The sequence below is a fragment of the Lineus longissimus genome, chromosome 12, assembly GCF_910592395.1.
Source record: "Lineus longissimus chromosome 12, tnLinLong1.2, whole genome shotgun sequence".
Lineage (NCBI taxonomy): Eukaryota > Metazoa > Nemertea > Pilidiophora > Heteronemertea > Lineidae > Lineus > Lineus longissimus.
Genome location: NC_088319.1, coordinates 895,187 through 911,588, shown reverse-complemented (window position 1 = coordinate 911,588; position 16,402 = coordinate 895,187). Strand labels below are relative to the sequence as shown.

At 43.9% G+C, this 16,402-nt stretch overlaps 4 protein-coding genes across 11 annotated transcripts in view; all 4 read left to right on the top strand.

Moving 5' to 3' along the window:
* LOC135496636 (transmembrane protein 47-like) overlaps positions 1-4,297 on the top strand; it is a 60,369-nt gene extending 56,072 nt beyond the window's left edge. For all 7 annotated transcript variants that reach the window (XM_064786062.1, XM_064786064.1, XM_064786061.1 and 4 more), the window contains 2 exons: positions 511-660; positions 918-4,297. In XM_064786062.1, coding sequence (XP_064642132.1) covers positions 511-660; positions 918-1,141 — 374 coding nt within the window. In that variant the 3' untranslated portion in view covers positions 1,142-4,297. The remainder of the gene's footprint in view (positions 1-510; positions 661-917) is intronic.
* A 704-nt stretch (positions 4,298-5,001) lies between these two features.
* Positions 5,002-15,260, top strand: LOC135497005 (uncharacterized). 2 transcript variants are annotated; one of them, XM_064786631.1, is made up of 3 exons: positions 5,002-5,031; positions 11,741-13,791; positions 13,967-15,260. In XM_064786631.1, exons 2-3 carry the CDS (start codon positions 11,742-11,744, stop codon positions 14,155-14,157), a joined length of 2,241 nt encoding a protein of 746 aa, XP_064642701.1. In that variant the 5' UTR covers positions 5,002-5,031; position 11,741; the 3' UTR covers positions 14,158-15,260. The 2 variants fall into 2 exon arrangements, with proteins under 2 accessions (XP_064642701.1, XP_064642700.1); XM_064786630.1 differs by lacking the exon at positions 5,002-5,031 and adding an exon at positions 10,433-10,534.
* LOC135497006 (uncharacterized) lies at positions 5,079-7,095 on the top strand. The gene is made up of 2 exons (XM_064786633.1): positions 5,079-5,263; positions 5,544-7,095. Exon 2 carries the CDS (start codon positions 5,544-5,546, stop codon positions 6,834-6,836), a length of 1,293 nt encoding a protein of 430 aa, XP_064642703.1. The 5' UTR covers positions 5,079-5,263; the 3' UTR covers positions 6,837-7,095.
* On the top strand, positions 7,971-10,303 carry LOC135496976 (uncharacterized). The gene is made up of 2 exons (XM_064786583.1): positions 7,971-8,206; positions 8,602-10,303. Exon 2 carries the CDS (start codon positions 8,602-8,604, stop codon positions 9,856-9,858), a length of 1,257 nt encoding a protein of 418 aa, XP_064642653.1. The 5' UTR covers positions 7,971-8,206; the 3' UTR covers positions 9,859-10,303.
* Positions 15,261-16,402: the final 1,142 nt, after the last annotated feature.

Genomic DNA, 16,402 nt, shown 5'->3' with positions numbered 1-16,402 from the left:
ACGCCCACTCGACTCTCGGCTAGTCTAGGATCTGGCATGGGCGACGAGTTTCGAGGGCTGTCTGTCGCAAACACGCTTCCATGCCTGACTGCCGACCGTAAGGTTTCACACAGGCAAATCCCTGATCGGGATTGAAATTTGTTACAAAACCAGCTCAGCGATATGACGAACATACTGTCCGAATATCTCCCGCGGGATGTATGTGAACCGTAACAGAATTTCAACCCGTCTGCCCCCGGGAACATCCACTAAATGTCAGCGTAGATCAGTAATCCCCGGGCATCGATCGATCTTAACTGCTCAATACATATCAGTACACGTATCTGGCTGATCAAGCGAGGCAGCTCGTGATCCGATTGATTGCTAATCAAGCTACAGACAGAGTAGCTGGAGGGGGAGGTACGGTCAGTCCATTCCCCTTCTACACCATGAACAGCCGAGTGGTGGGTAGCACATCGAGCCTGTTTCAGTGGGCTGCCCTTCGCACGTATCTTTGCTTTATCGTTCCAGCGTGGATACAAGCTTGTGGCGCGTTTGCCGTCATCGCCCTCCTATTGGCCTTTGGCGGAACCATTATGACAGGAGTTGGCCTCTTCACCAAGAAACACCAATACAAATTCAAACTGTACAGAGTCGCTATGTTTATTATGTTCTTTGCGGGTAAGTGGTAAAAATACTATTGAAGCTCACTTAAACGAGCCGGGGAATCTCCGCATTCACAACACTGTACTTAACGTCATTGGGGGAACGCATCGCTGAAGTGGACGCGGTTGTTGCTGTTGAAGTAGCCGGGAATTTGAAACTGTTTTTGAGTGTCCGGTTTTTTCGATGACAGTTGTTTTTTGGTATATTCGAACCCTGGACAGGATATGATACCTGCATTTCTTAAATTTTACTTTCTTTCTGCTTTCTTCCAGTGCTTTCCATGATCATCTGCCTGGTTGTCTTCCCCATTATGTTCCTAAACGAGATCCAACAACGCGGGAAGAAATCATGGCTCTTCGCCTGGGCCTACGGCATGGCGTGGGGAGCAACCATTTTCTGTTTCGGTGCTGCAATTCTATTACTGCTAGATAAGGAGAGCGAGGAGATTTATTACAAAGAGAAAATTAACTATCCCTCCTCCGAGTCAACGACGTAAGAACGTGGGGTGGATGCGGCACCGCGCATGCGTCAAATTAGTTGTTTGGTTTCATGAGATAGCCTTGTCCACAATGGTTCGGAAAGTCGCCTGTAGATGTCCTTGTCATTTTTTATGTTCTAAATCGCAAATTACTGCAAGTGCAATTTCAATGTTGTTGCAAGTCAGGAGATTAAAAGGCAGTATTATGACTCAGGTGACAGTACATGCACGATTGTAAGAACATTTGCTTGGTTCCACTTCCGCGGAAAACAATGGCATGGGAAGGTGCTTGTTGCTGGGATAGCTGTGATCTGAACTGACAAAATTAGTCAAGGGAACATGCACCCATTGATGCTGTGTTCAGCGGAAGCGGAACCAAACCGATGTTCTTGAAAACAATGCGTAAGCTGGCACGTGTATCGTACAGTGCAAAAACAGCTTTCTGTGTGCATCTGAGTGAAGCTAAATCGGTTTTGCTGAGAACTAATTTACTGGCCGTGACATTTCATTTAGTATTCCTTTCCTGGCAAGCACTGCAACAATTTTGAACGGCCTTGCATACCTGTAAGAACAATGTGGACAGGGCCGATAGGTTGACCTCGATCGGTCCTTGGAAGATTCTTCATTAGAATAGTGTAAAATTCATACAAAAGGAAAGGTGAGGATAGCATCAGCTATGATGGGACGAGGTTGGATAGCATTATGATGGGACGAGGTTAGTATCATCTGTGGAACAGGAAAGGACACTCTGTGCCTAGGAACGAACGTTAAACAGTGTATATGACGTCAAGTGCCGCCATATTGGACGAGCACACGTGACAATGGACGGCAAAATGATAGTGTCACGTCAGTGCAACGTCACTCACGCCGACCCTATTCTTTGTGTCATTTTGTATATGCCACACAGAGCACAGTGTTGTTAAACAGACGTGATGTCAACATGTTGCTGTCAATTATCACGTGCTTGTAGTCCAATATGGCAGTGATGACGTCATTTTCACGTCATGTATTGGAGGACATTTTTGTTATTTTTCGTACTATGTATATACATTATGATCATTGGCAAAGTGAATGGAATATTGTACAAAAAAAAATCATCAGACATAGTACCATGAAATGGATCGTCTCTAGAATTTAATTGAGTAGTGAGATTGTGAATTTCATTAGTTAGTTAGTTACCAAGACGGCGTTCCTTAGCAGCCAAATATATATTGTCAACAAGGTCTATTTATCTAAAAAGACTACGCCGTTCTTTCTTGCATTTTCTTGTGGCTAAGGTGGCATTGCCGTAGTGTAATTTTGTATCAGAGAAACTAGAGTAATTTGAATTATGTGCAGTGTCCCCATGATCACTTGCGAATATGCCGCCAGTAATAATGATGCGACACGTTTGTTTAATGAACATTGGCTAATGTGAAGACTTGTGCAGCCTTGACCTGTTCACTTAAGTGACAGAGGTCACTACCACAGGCAAAAGCCTCCGTCCACGGATAGTTGACGGCCCATGGACGTTCCATCCACGGGAGGTCAATCCATGGATAGCTGATTGAGATTCTCCATCAACTCTCCATCGATGGCCAATGGTTGGAACGTTCATGATTAATCCCCATCAACTATCCGTGGACGAAGCCTGACATTTGCCTGTGTAATCTGATGGCTCCTTTCAGAAAGAACATGTATTTTGAATGGGTCTTTTTCAACATTGATTATGCCAGACAGAATCTGCCCACAGATCAGTGGTGCGACCAAAGCATCGCACCTCTGCAGAAGACCTAATTTGCATTATTTTAACCAACCCTGTGACCCAATTTATTCTCTCGCAATCTGATTGGTTCTCTCAAACGTCAATATTTCATCATGTGCGAGGGACAGAAATATTTCAATGAAGGCAAAATAGTGCCGACATTTTGCAGATTGAATCATCATATCACAAACATAATTGCATGAATATGCATTTGAAATATCACAATATACACATGTATACAGTAGCAATATTTTGGATACTTCATATTTTCTTCATGTTGGGTATTTAGTGAAGCAGTAAATAAACAGCTTCGGGAAACGGCTTCACGTCACGTGAGATGTTTCGGCCAATCAATCACTAGGGCAAATAGCCATCTGCCTGCAACACGTCTGCGCACTTCGTACAGCCGACTGGTTGTCGCGATCACATCCATATATGAATCAGGATTGACAAGAAAAGGTTGTCGAATGCAAATCTTATCGCTACTAGTTTTCATTTCAAAAAAACCGATTAGAAAATACTGCGTTTTGAAAACTATTCTGCATAACATTTAAGACCATTTGTTACACCCTGTATATGCTTATATCATGTTCATATGTTGTTTATCAAGGAGTTTTTGCTGGTGACTGGTATTTTTTCTCCAAAGAGCACGCCATCTTTTATGCTGGCGTGCAGATCTTAAGTGGTGAGGTTTCGCAGGCCGACGTTTTGTTCGTCAGAACAGGCTGGTTTCACTACTACAATGTACTGTAAATAATTATGTCATGTGCGTTGTGAGGGTCTGATCAGTAATTTCTTTTGTCATCGTTCCTCCAGGCGGCGTGCCAATTTCATTATTAAAAAATATTCAAAATAAGTGATTCAAATTTGTCAGTTGTAATGACGTGACAATAGTGCATGATGAAGAATTTACAATTTTGAAAACGTAAACGTAATCATAACGCTTAAGATGCAAAACCTGACCAATTACGACGAGGTGTCCCCTTAGAAAGCACTGGCATCACCCTTGAGAATCAACACCACATTTCCCGATGCCTTGCCTCAGTTTGGCTCGGATCAACTTGGATTTCCTGGAAATGTCATACCTGTATCTAAGGTCATCTCCCTAACTCGCCGAAAATGCTAACATTTTGGCTCAAAATCTCGAATACTTTAGTAAATGGCTCTTAAATACTTACAATTGTTGATCTGATAAAGAAATCCGGGAACCCTACCTCGATCCTAGCCAAGCCTATGAATGCCCTCGATCCTAGCCAAGCCTATGAATGCCCTCGAGAAATGTGGTGCTGCTTCGGCAGGGCAAGTCGGTTTCCTGCTTTTAGCGTCCTTGGGCTCTTAGTGTACTGTGAGTTAAAAGGTGCATGCTTTGTCACCCCAATCCACATATCCGTGTATTTTTTATCAATAAATGATATTATAAGTCAGCTTAATTAGTAGTCTTCTTCGTTGTGCATCCCCAGTACTATATCACTATGCGCGAGATGACAGACCAAAGCATCGTTCTGTCATTGCACGTGCCCTCGGACAGTATCAGACCCTTCACTCTATGGTAGAGCTAATATCTCACTGTGCTCTTGACGACACGTCCAAGCACCTCATACTCTAACATTCTAAAAACTACTGGACTGATAATATCAAATTTAACTTACTAAAATTAGCCGCTGATCGGCACCAATAGCAGTCACTTTTTGCGCTTTTTTGCGTTCAGTGCGGACAACTCGTTATATGCACTGATGAAGTTCGCTGAGTACAAGCGTGTAGTGGTATATTCACGATAGCGAATAGTGCTGCAAATGTCAGAAGAGGCCTGCCAAGGGTTGACCACAGGCACCGCCATTTTGGCTAGAACTTGAAATCCTAAAGCAATCAGAACTTCTTCGAAATGAAGTTAACCCACATTTAAAACTTCGGAGGCAGTTGATCAGACACTTTGTATCACATCGGAAACGAGGTCGTACGTTGAGCCGGGGCATTCACGTGTTCGTAACGGTCTGATACCTGCAGGGCGCGAGTCGATATAAACTGAGCCCACTCGACGCTATCTTGTTGGTATCGCCTGGGTTCCTTGTCTGTGTTACGTAGGTGTAATGGTCTAGTGCCTACGTTTCTCAATACCGTCACGCATCGAACAGCATGATTGAAAGAGCGTGGAACATATCTTTAGGTAAACATCTATCTATGCCCTATTTTACATTTAATGGGTGAGATTTCTAGGCCTGTCAGCACACGTGGCTTCAAGCATTCGTCGTCGATGGCATACCAGTGCTCTGGCGTTGGCGGCCGGTCACCCGAAATAGCAAGACCGTACTTTTTTAATCGAATTCGTTAGTATTTCTGAAGATCCATTTGCCTAGATCTGGTGGAGAGTTTATCATTGAAGTAATCCAAGGTTTAAGGTGAGCAAAGATACGTTCAACTTTATATTCATGTTTGTTCTGCAAGACATCTCCCCGGACACCTCTTCAAGCACTCTCGCCATTTGACATGGTGCAGCAGCCATACGCTGTTTTAGTTGTGGCATCCTACCGTGTGACAGGGTGGAGCAGCCATGCCCCTCATGGTCCCTGGTTGCGGTTGTCTCACAGTGTCCCTTGGTGGTTGTGACAGGCGCATTTGGAATGTACAGTGTACCTACTTAACCACCCTATATCAACATAACGTGTTTCATCTTTACAGATGCCAGGCACCAACATCATCCGGGGATTCCTCCTAAGCCTCTTGCTTGCCTTGTCTCATGCGGGACTGGATTTCCGCCAAGAGCCATTCTGCTTTTGGTCTGTCCATTTGAAATTATCGAACATAAAGGCAGATCAGGGTAATGGTTCTTCAGTGACTGTGATGATTGACCAGCTATTGCATCTGAGGACCAAACATGAGTTAAACTTGAACGCACCCGATCTTCAGAGCTTGGGTGAGCAGAGGAGTCAATTCGAGGCTCGAGACGGTACAGTTTGGGAGGATTTGGGGCGCAACCGCGGGCTGCATACGTTTGAGGAAAAGAAGCCGAATCGGGTTGTGAAGGAGGCGCATGTATTGACAAGTGTGCCCTTGCGATTTTACCTACTGGCCACTACTCCCGCCAAGATGGTCCGAGATGCGAGTGTGGAGGCCTGCCGAACGAAGTTCCTGTGGAACTTGGTCTACATACCGCTTCAGGTGTCCGGCTGCAAGTTGGAGAGTATTTCAATTAACTTTGCTAAGAGCGACAACTCCCACATCCGTGATATAATTCACTTGGACGGAACGGAGACAAGAATGACTTCGAAGCAGGGAGAAAATAGGGAATTCAAAATTGAGTTTGAAATGGAGTTACTGAGCGACAACATTTCTCAGTGTTCCCTTGTCCGCAATGGCGACTACTGCCAGGGCGTTCTAAACGGTGAGACAAAGTTCCAGTACGTAAATATAAACTTCGTCAAGAAAGCACTCATGTATTCTGCAAGTATCCTGACATGCTTTGCTCTGTATTCAATAATGCAACAGAAATTCCGAGGAAGCAAAAAGCCCACAGGCGAAAGCATTTTGACAACTATACTTCTCGAAAGTGTCTACGGCGGCATATTTTTCGTCGTTATCGTCTTCATCTTCCTTCCTGTGCACGACCACGCCACATATCTCTCATGCAAAATACTATGGCAGCCATCTTTACTATCTGGATTTACAAGCATGGTATATTACGTCTACCGACCCTTCGTAATCATCTCTCCTCTATTATTCGCGTCTGGATACGCGGCCCTGAAAGCTGGCTACATCAAACACGGGAAGCTACTGGAACATCTGATAACCATCCAATGCACGTCTGCGGTGTTCCAAATTTGGTTTGGATTGTATGGGTTTGTTATGTACCGCGATATCGGTCAGTGCTTTCACATCATTATGGTCTTAACCATAATCCAGACATTACTGTCGTATTTTCTGGGAAGCAATGCTGTCGAGGACGAGGATGACGACAGGCCGCATGAGGATTAAGGTATTGCCATGTGGCATTTGATCGTCACGTGACTGCCATGGCCATTTACCTTAGGTGGAATAGCACTCGTCAGTGTAACAGCAAAGTCCCGATCATGACCAGACTTCATGCACACTCTCATACCTACGTGCACTTAAAATTAAGTAGTAAATGTTTTACTAATTTGAGTAGTAACGCAAAAATAACCACTTAAGTGGTAAAAATAAATATCAATTAAGTAGTTGTTCGGATATAAAGTAGCAAATAAAAGTAAGTTTATAACAGTGACCTTACATTTTGTTCATTTTTTATAATCAAATTTAGTGTAATAGCAGGCTAAGTGCATGTTTTTATAAATTCTGATTCGATTGCAGAAATGAAAAGAGGGAGATATATATCTTTCAGTGTAATACTGGTCTGAATCTAGCTTCAAAGGCCCGTGTCCACTGGGTGCGTTATTACGTGCGTTATCATGCAGCGCACTGCACATATGCAACGCGTTGCGTAATACGGGCGTAATACTATGTCCATTGGTCCGCATGCCTTCCTTGATCCCTTTGCACATATTGCCACCCTTTCATATCCTAGGCCTATGGTCAGTTTCTATTGGCTGATCACAAAACACGGACCAGAACTACGTTGCGTGATCCGCTTCATAAAGAACATTTCTTCATGGGCCGTATTACGTAGCGCAGTGCAGACCGTGTCATGCACAAAAGGACAGGGTTCTTTGAAAAGCCATTGAACTTTTAATACAATGCGCAGTTTCTATGCGTAATACGCTCCGTGATAACGCAGCGCAAAACGAACAGCGACCAACGTTTCGGCCTACATTTTACATTTTCTCGGGCGCGGAAGGGAGTGATAATTCAGTTAAATTTATATCATAAATTTTCTGATTTTTGAGCAATTCAATTAATTAATTTATTTATTTATTAAGAATAGAAGGTGACTACTTGGTATATGCCAATGGTCTTTTAAACATGTTAAAAGCATAGCTGCGATATGTCCCGGGATCACGTCAATAATCCACTGAATGATCCGAAGTCAAACATTCTTACTCTGTGCAATAGGCCTATTGCGTTACTAGTCCATTGTGTGAGTTAATCTAAGCGGTAGTCAGTTTTGTACCAGGATTATCATGTTACGACAAATCCAAACATTCTATGACGTTTGTTATAACTGTTTTAACACATGCATTGTACTACAGCTCGGAGACTCGACTGAGCATTCAGTGTACTGAGTGTACATTCGGCTAAGCACTGGGTTTTCCTCTATGTCTGAGTACATGTATTCGGCCAGAATAGCTGTACAGTGAGGAGCAAACCATCATTCAAGGATTGTTATAAGTAATAGTTGGGATTCAGCTCGTGTTTGACTTTCTACGAAGGTTTGTTTTTTGTAATTCACTTCTTCTCCTTCCGCGTCCCCTGTTGCACAGCTTAGGCGATTTCGAAGAAGTTTGTTCTGGCGCTGACATGCAGTCATGTGTTTCACCTTGAACAAAGGATCGCCGTGTCTCCAGGCAATTAGGCCTTTTGACGTGTTCTGAGTGTAAGCATTTGATTTTTTGGCGTTCTTCGAATTCGTCTATTGTGTACATGTGTGTGTGTGAAGGACAGAGAAATAAGAACGTACCATAAGAGTGACTATTCCTTCCGATCATGGTGTATGAACTATCTGAGAGCACATATGCGGACACTTCAGCTCCTTGATTGCACCCCCTACCCCCTCCGGCTCAGATCCACCTGGCGACAAAAGCTGAATATTGTTCATTTTTTGCAGATGCAAGGCACCAACCTCCTCAAACTCAAAGGGTTCTTCATCAGCCTCGTTCTCGCCGTGACACAAGCTGACCTTGTCCTTGGACATGAACCGACCTGCCTTGGGTCATCCGGTGCGTCGTTGCGCAATCTGAGGTCAATTGCACTCAACGATGCTGCAATGACAGTGATAGAGGTACACCAGAAATTGACCTTGACGACAAATTCTCAGTCACCTCTGGAGGAGGCCTACAAAATGGCGCCAAAGCTTCATTTTGAGGATCGCGGTGACACTGTTTGGAAAGAGTTAGGCCAAGGAGATCCTGGAACGATGCGAGATGATACGGTCCGTGAGGTGTCATTTTATTGGTATCTGCAGGCAACCACGAGGAGAATGGTCAGAGACACAAACGCGAGAGCATGCCGCACGAGACTCTCCGGGCGGCTCGTACACGATCCACGTCAAGTCCCCGGGTGTAACATGGAGGCCATTCTGATCGACTTCAATCGTGTGGACACGGACTCTCACGTTCATGCCGCGATCTACTTAAACGGCAGCGAATCGAGAGTGATATCTAAAGGAAAGGGAGATAACCAAGAGTTTGCTGTGGACTTTGAAATTGACTTGTACACGGAGGACATTACACATTGCTCTCTGGTTCAGAGCGGCGACTACTGTCACGGCGTTCTGAAGGGAGAGACAAAATTAACATATGTAAACAAACAGTTCATCTTTCAAGCGTTCATGTTGTTTTCAAGTGTCCCAACGTGTATTGTAATTCTTATGCTATACCATGGAGTCCTACCTGACTCTGTTTCCAAAAGAAACCCCATTAGTACGATTCTAATAGCGAATGTTTACGGCGCCATATTATTCATCGCGGTCATGTTTCTCATAATCCCCGCGCACGATCACGCCACCTATTATCTATGTGGGATCCTATGGCAGCCATCTTTAATGTCATCTCTCCACAGTATGTTTTTCTATCTCTACGAACCAAGTCTAGTTCTCTGCCCTATTTTCTTGGTGTGTGGCTATTTGGTGTATAAAGCTAGATGTGTTGATACCGGGACCTTGCAGCAGTTGGCAATAGCGGCCCAATGCGCTTCTGTGATGTATCAGATTTGGATCGCGCTTTTTGCGTCTGTTATTTTCCGCACTGAGGGTCAAGGTTTCAGCTTCATCGTCACCCTGACGATAGTGCAAATATTTTTGACCTGTGAGTTCGGAAGCTGGGTTGAGGAACCGGAGAGTGAGAGGAAGACACGTGTAGATTAGACTATCGCCAGCGACTGGACAGTTATGAAATGACTACATTAAATCACCCCTCATATATTTTATGATGGCCCACGGTAGCATGGATTTGACAAACCAAATACCGTTTTATTGATTACTACCAAATCGAAACAAAGGCCAAGATGGGGCATGATGTCATTAACATTGAGCTAGTTGGCGTGGCCAATCTATTGTCTATATAAATCAAACAAAATCGCGCTGAATGACCGTACTGTGCGAACATCTGCTTGAATTAATATACAGAGCCGGTCTAAGGTCGGTGAAATAAGAGTAATTTGATGTTCAATACATATGTGTGCCAAATGTTTACTTGGAGGACTAAAAAACACAACCGACCATACAAATACTCCCAGACAACCCATCCTGTGAACAATTATTTTGGCTTTTTGTTTTGAAATGGTTCCTTGAAGAGCATTCATCTGCTGACTAATCGATGTATCACGTGTTCGATATTTCAATAAAAATTTTCGAACAACCTTTTGTTGGTATCAAGATTTAGTCCGTGTCGATTTGTAAACAAGTTACCCGTAGCCGTCGTGTCGCATTTCGATGGAGAGAGAGATAGCAAGGAGTGACTTTTGGATTAACTTTGGCAGTAACGAGGATTTTTATCGACAAGACACAATACTAATCGAAAAATCGGGCGACGGAGAATTAAGTATGTATTAAATGTATTTTACGGACGACGGTCGTTTTCGCAAAATCCATTCCTGATTCCTTCTGTTGCTGACCCGATTTGAAAGCTATTAACGAGTGTCACATTAATGAATTCGCGCAGGACTCGAAGACAACTTTGACACGTTAGACCTTCGTATTCCGTACTTTGTCGTTCGCACAAACGGTTACAAAACAAGCCTTACTACATTTTACGAATCGTTTTTTTTTCTCCGAGAAAGAGACCTCGCATTCGCTGGTTTCTAGACTTTTAAAAATAGATGTTGGGATTTTGAAAATCTTTTAAGCCAGCAGACACGGTCTCCAATGAAAGACAAAATCGTTTTATTCGTACGCGATTTCTCTCATGCACATCTCATCGTGGTGGTGATTACTGCTGCAGTTGTAAAAGGCAAGCATCAGGGGTAGCAGCATCTGATGTGATCATCCGCCACCCCTTCTATTTGCCAGATTAACTGCAAATATGACAACCAAAATTAGTGATACTCAAGCGATATCGCGTACATCGAATAATATAATTTTGTTTTATGATCGGACACCGTGGCAGACGTTTTCAGGGAAATGACAGCCACTTTTAGCTAGTTGATACAAAATGTACAGCAGGTTAAAATCGTATACACACCTCGATGGCGTTCTATTCGAAGTCGCATTTGATCCACGCTTTTCGAGGTCTCTTGATAACGTCACATTTGAGGTGACCTAAATTAGATTTATGTACACATGTAGTTTCCGGGGTTCTCAGGCCCAGACTCCTTCATCCAGTAGAAACCAAAGGCAGTTATACAATAAAAGTTGAAAGCTTGAAGCTAGATTTTCGTAAATGGCCAGGTGACAATACGGCTATTGGTGTAAAAGTTTGAAATGCCATGAGAATTAAGCGATTCTATATCGTTTATCTAGTCATTGACGGTCATAGTCTCTATACAGAGTGAGTCAATAAAAATGTTACACTTACAAAATGGTATATATATTTTATTAGTTTGGCATTTTCTCTCAAACATGCATATGTATAACTTGAAGAGCAAGCACTCTCGGTTAAGTTGACGCCGGCAGAATCATAATCCTTCCATGGTTGATTGCACAGGACAGATTTTATTGACTCATGTGAAATCTCTCTTGCGCCAACTTCAGGGAAACTACAAAATGAATCAGTTAAATGTTTACGGGTCCGGTTCTTCTATACTTTCAGGATGGTGGCGGAAAAGGCCCTGTTGGCTGTCTGCGCAGCCTCTATAATAATGGTGGTTGCAGTACAAGCTGTAGAAAGACCTATGGAGTTTATCCCGCCCTCTGAACCCTGTCGACCAGATATGAAGTCATGCGAATACTGGCTTCACATCGTGGTTGCCTTGACTGCTGTTCACATGAAGAAGATGACCTTTCCCTGGAACGGAAAAATCTATTACCACTCGCCGACGAACAACTACACCGGTTCAACGCCAGTCAACACATCGGACGTCATTGTTGCAGACGGCTACCCCGAGTCACGGATGTTGTATCTCGTAAATGGAACCTTGCCTGGACCAACATTGACCGTTTACAAAGGTCAAAACATTACTGTGCATATCAAGAATCATATGACAGAACCCGCGACATCAATCCATTTTCACGGCATCGTGCAGCAGGGGACACCATACGCCGATGGCGTTAGCTTCGTCACGCAATGCCCGATCTACCCTGGTCAAACGTTCGCTCACAACTTCAATATCACGCAGCCTGGCGGAACCTATTGGTATCATGCCCACGCGGGTAACCAGCGCACAATGGGGATATATGGTGCTTTTATAATTAAAAACAAGCCGGTCCCAAACAAACCTGAACCAGAGGAACACGTGATTCAGCTTCAGGACTACAACCACGATTGGAGCTCTGAGATGAACTTCTTCAAGGTCGCATATGGACTGTTCAAGGGGACAACAAAGATCAATGGCACAGCAAGCCACGATGGAGGAATGTTTAGCAATTTCAATATCCAATCTGGCCTCATCAACGGTCTTGGAAGATGGTATAATACGTCCACCACCCACAATGGTGCGCCCTTGACCAAGTTCAAGGTCAAGAAAGGGAGCAACTACAGATTACGCGTGATCAATGCAGGAGCACTGTACCCGTTTAGATTCTCTGTTGATGAACACGAACTGACCGCTGTAGCTACAGATGGCTCCGATGTGGAACCCATCCCGGTTGAATCCTTCATCATCAATCCTGGCGAGAGGTACGACGTCATGTTAGAGGCAAACAAAACCGTAAAGAACTACATGATCCGCGCACAGACCTTGGATGTTGGCTTGAATCACATTGCAGAAGCCGTTCTGAACTACCAGGGTGTTGATTCGCATGATGAACCAACCACATCACGGCGGGCTTGTACTCCGGCAAAACCTTGCAAAGTTCTGAATTGTCCATTCACATATTATCCCAAAGAGAACAACACCGAGTCCAACATCGAGTGCATCAGCGTTGATCAACTCCGTGGAAAGGAAGGCGATGCTCCAAAGGCCGGTAACTCGAGCTACAAGCAGTTTTTCCTCAATTTTGCTTTTCCTGGAATAGGGTGGACCCCAGCATCTGTGAACGGCCGGACCTTTCATCATCCTCAGGTTAATCCACTCGGACAGATGGACGAGATGCATTGGGGGTGTGACCCAGAGAAATGTGGCGAAGACAAGGTATGTGCCTGCACCTACCACTTGGATATCAACTACGGCGACACGGTGCAGATGGTCTTCCTGAACATGGGTCAAGGAAAGGGATTCGGCCATCCGGTGCATTTGCACGGACACAGCTTTTACGTGGTCAAACAAGGTTTTGCGCAGTACAATAGCACAACTGGGAAGTTCATTGGAGACAACTTGGATATCAATTGCCGTGGCAACAGAAATAGGACAGAGACGTTCTGTAACGCCGCCACCTGGTCTGATAGCGCGTGGGACGGGGACAACATCCCTGGTTTGAACCTGAAGAAACCCCCTCTCAAGGACACCATCATCGTTCCAACCAGCAGCTATGTGATCATCCGCTTCAAGGCTGACAACCCCGGCGTATGGATCCTGCATTGTCACATCGAAATGCACAACAATGACGGTATGGCGATGATGGTGAGAGAAGGCAAAGACAGAATCCCGAAACCTCCGAAAGGCTTTCCGACGTGTAGGAACTTCGACTACGATGGGAGCTATGCACTTCAAGAATCGAAACCTACCGATAAACCCAGAACGAAAGGCGAAGAGTTTAACTACCGTAAGTGATTTCCTTTTCAGGTGGCACGTACAGTCAACCCTGCAATACAGAATATTAAATCGAACGACTCTTTTGAGTATGCATTACAGCACGTATAGATAAATCCATACTACTTACACGGCGTAATACCCCCTCGGAAGTTTGCTTTTAAATTATGACTGTTTTCTTTGTACAGGTGATGCATTCTGGGCCGTTGCTGGAATTCTCATTCTCCTGGTGGCTACTAATGTTGTAATCGTAGTCTGGTGTTGCTGCTGTCTGAAGCGAGAGCCTGAGCCACCTAGATCGAGAAACAGTGCTAAGTACCACGACAATGGCGGTGTGACTGGTGATGATAGGAAAGCAGCAACTGATGTGAAGTTTTGATCTTGGTTAGGCTACTTTTACGTAAATCTCATTGTTACTTGATCTAGGCGTTTTTTAGCGATTATCAGATTAGGATTAGCGTGTTAGGATTAGTATTAAGGGGTAAGGGTAAGGGATATTAAGGGTAAGGGATGTTAGGGATATGATAAGGGGTTAAACTGAAATGGGGTCTCGCGTAAGATCCAGACGCGAGAGTGTGGTAAAGGAAGTTAATTACGGAACTCGCGATATCATGTAGACACATTTAGATGAAAAGTACACGAACTATGGCTGTCAAACTGCTCCTGAACAAGATTTATTCTAATTCACTCTAATTCACAGCAACAGCAAACGCTGTTAAAGCATAACATCACTCCCCGTACGACTGGAAAACTGTTGAGTGTAGAGAATTTGCCTTGTGGGCAAAATTTGGGCCCCATTCCTTTTTGCGTGGCACATCTTTGTGAGAAGATCATAACCTGCAACTCTGTATGTATGTTTCTGATGAGTGAATAGTAAGGGAACCTGATCGACAGAGAGCTTGCACATAGCCATATCTTTATGTAAAGGGTATGTTCAGATTTGAATTCCTGAGGGTTGTTATTGGACGGGTCTCGAGAGTAAGCCCCCCCCCCCCTCTCAGTGTGTAGTAGGGGACATGTTCTATCAAAGTCGATGTACGGCTGAAATGCTAGTGTTGCTTTTGACGTTCAGATTTTAAAACTTCTCAAAGTGCGAACAGGACATCCCCTGGCGCTGCTTTTCACATGTCACAGGTTTTTTTAATTTTCATGTGCATTCCTACCTCAACTGGTTGGAATTCTAGAGGCCACTCTGAATTGCATATGTTAGTGGCTCGTTATAAAGCGCTACTAAATGCACTGCCTCACTCAAAGGTCTAAGATTCACCAATCAAATGCATGGCACTAAAACAGATGCACCCTATGAAATCTGCCAAGGTCTGTGATTTACTTAGATTGAGCTGATGTAAAAACAAGGTTGGTTGGGAAGTAAAACGAATGGATATAAACACATCCTCAAACATATTTTATACTGTATATTTCACCAGTTTTGTTGATTTTGATATCTTATATTTACAATACATGTAGCAATTTCTAAAATAAATTTATGCTTTTTACAATCGTGCTTTCTTCAATCTGCTTCAACAGTGTCTGTAGAATAAGGCACTGCATACACTTTATGACGCAATTTCATTCTCCGGAGAAGAGACGATGGATTCTTTGGGGATTAACTTCTTCACTCGCCTGACGAACTCAACTGTGACGCACTTCCGATACCCTCCGTGGGGCTCGAAACCGATCGCAGGTCGCTGCCTTCTTCTTCGGTACCAGTATCCCTTTCTTACATTGGGCATTACTGACAGCAGTTCAAAACGAGTTTCGTTTTGATAATAATTATGACACAGAAAGCAAATCATGCATTCATATATATTTCAATTCCAATATGACATCTCTGCTCTTGGTGAATGGCTAAAGCTGTACTTTATCTACCTCGCCAAACGAAGCAGAATTCTTCACTTGTTCGGCAAGCATGAAACCAAGTCGGGCATGCTGAACTGGTTTGTTTTCCAGTGCTCGTCGAGCGGATCTCCAAAAAGTACTACAATTTTCTTGGTGTGTGGCTATTTGGTGTATAAAGCTAGATGTGTTGATACCGGGACCTTGCAGCAGTTGGCAATAGCGGCCCAATGCGCTTCTGTGATGTATCAGATTTGGATCGCGCTTTTTGCGTCTGTTATTTTCCGCACTGAGGGTCAAGGTTTCAGCTTCATCGTCACCCTGACGATAGTGCAAATATTTTTGACCTGTGAGTTCGGAAGCTGGGTTGAGGAACCGGAGAGTGAGAGGAAGACACGTGTAGATTAGACTATCGCCAGCGACTGGACAGTTATGAAATGACTACATTAAATCACCCCTCATATATTTTATGATGGCCCACGGTAGCATGGATTTGACAAACCAAATACCGTTTTATTGATTACTACCAAATCGAAACAAAGGCCAAGATGGGGCATGATGTCATTAACATTGAGCTAGTTGGCGTGGCCAATCTATTGTCTATAAATCAAACAAAATCGCGCTGAATGACCGTACTGTGCGAACATCTGCTTGAATTAATATACAGAGCCGGTCTGAGGTCGGTGAAATAAGAGTAATTTGATGTTCAATACATATGTGTGCCAAATGTTTACTTGGAGGACTAAAAAACACAACCGACCATACAAATACTCCCAGACAACCCATCC

Coding starts and splice junctions, on each gene's coding strand:
- LOC135497006 (XM_064786633.1), top strand. CDS start 5,544: ATGCCAGGCACCAACATCATCCGGGGATTCCTCCTAAGCCTCTTGCTT.
- LOC135496976 (XM_064786583.1), top strand. CDS start 8,602: ATGCAAGGCACCAACCTCCTCAAACTCAAAGGGTTCTTCATCAGCCTC.
- LOC135497005 (XM_064786631.1), top strand. CDS start 11,742: ATGGTGGCGGAAAAGGCCCTGTTGGCTGTCTGCGCAGCCTCTATAATA. Junction 13,792..13,966: donor AGGCGAAGAGTTTAACTACC/GTAAGTGATTTC, acceptor TTCTTTGTACAG/GTGATGCATTCTGGGCCGTT.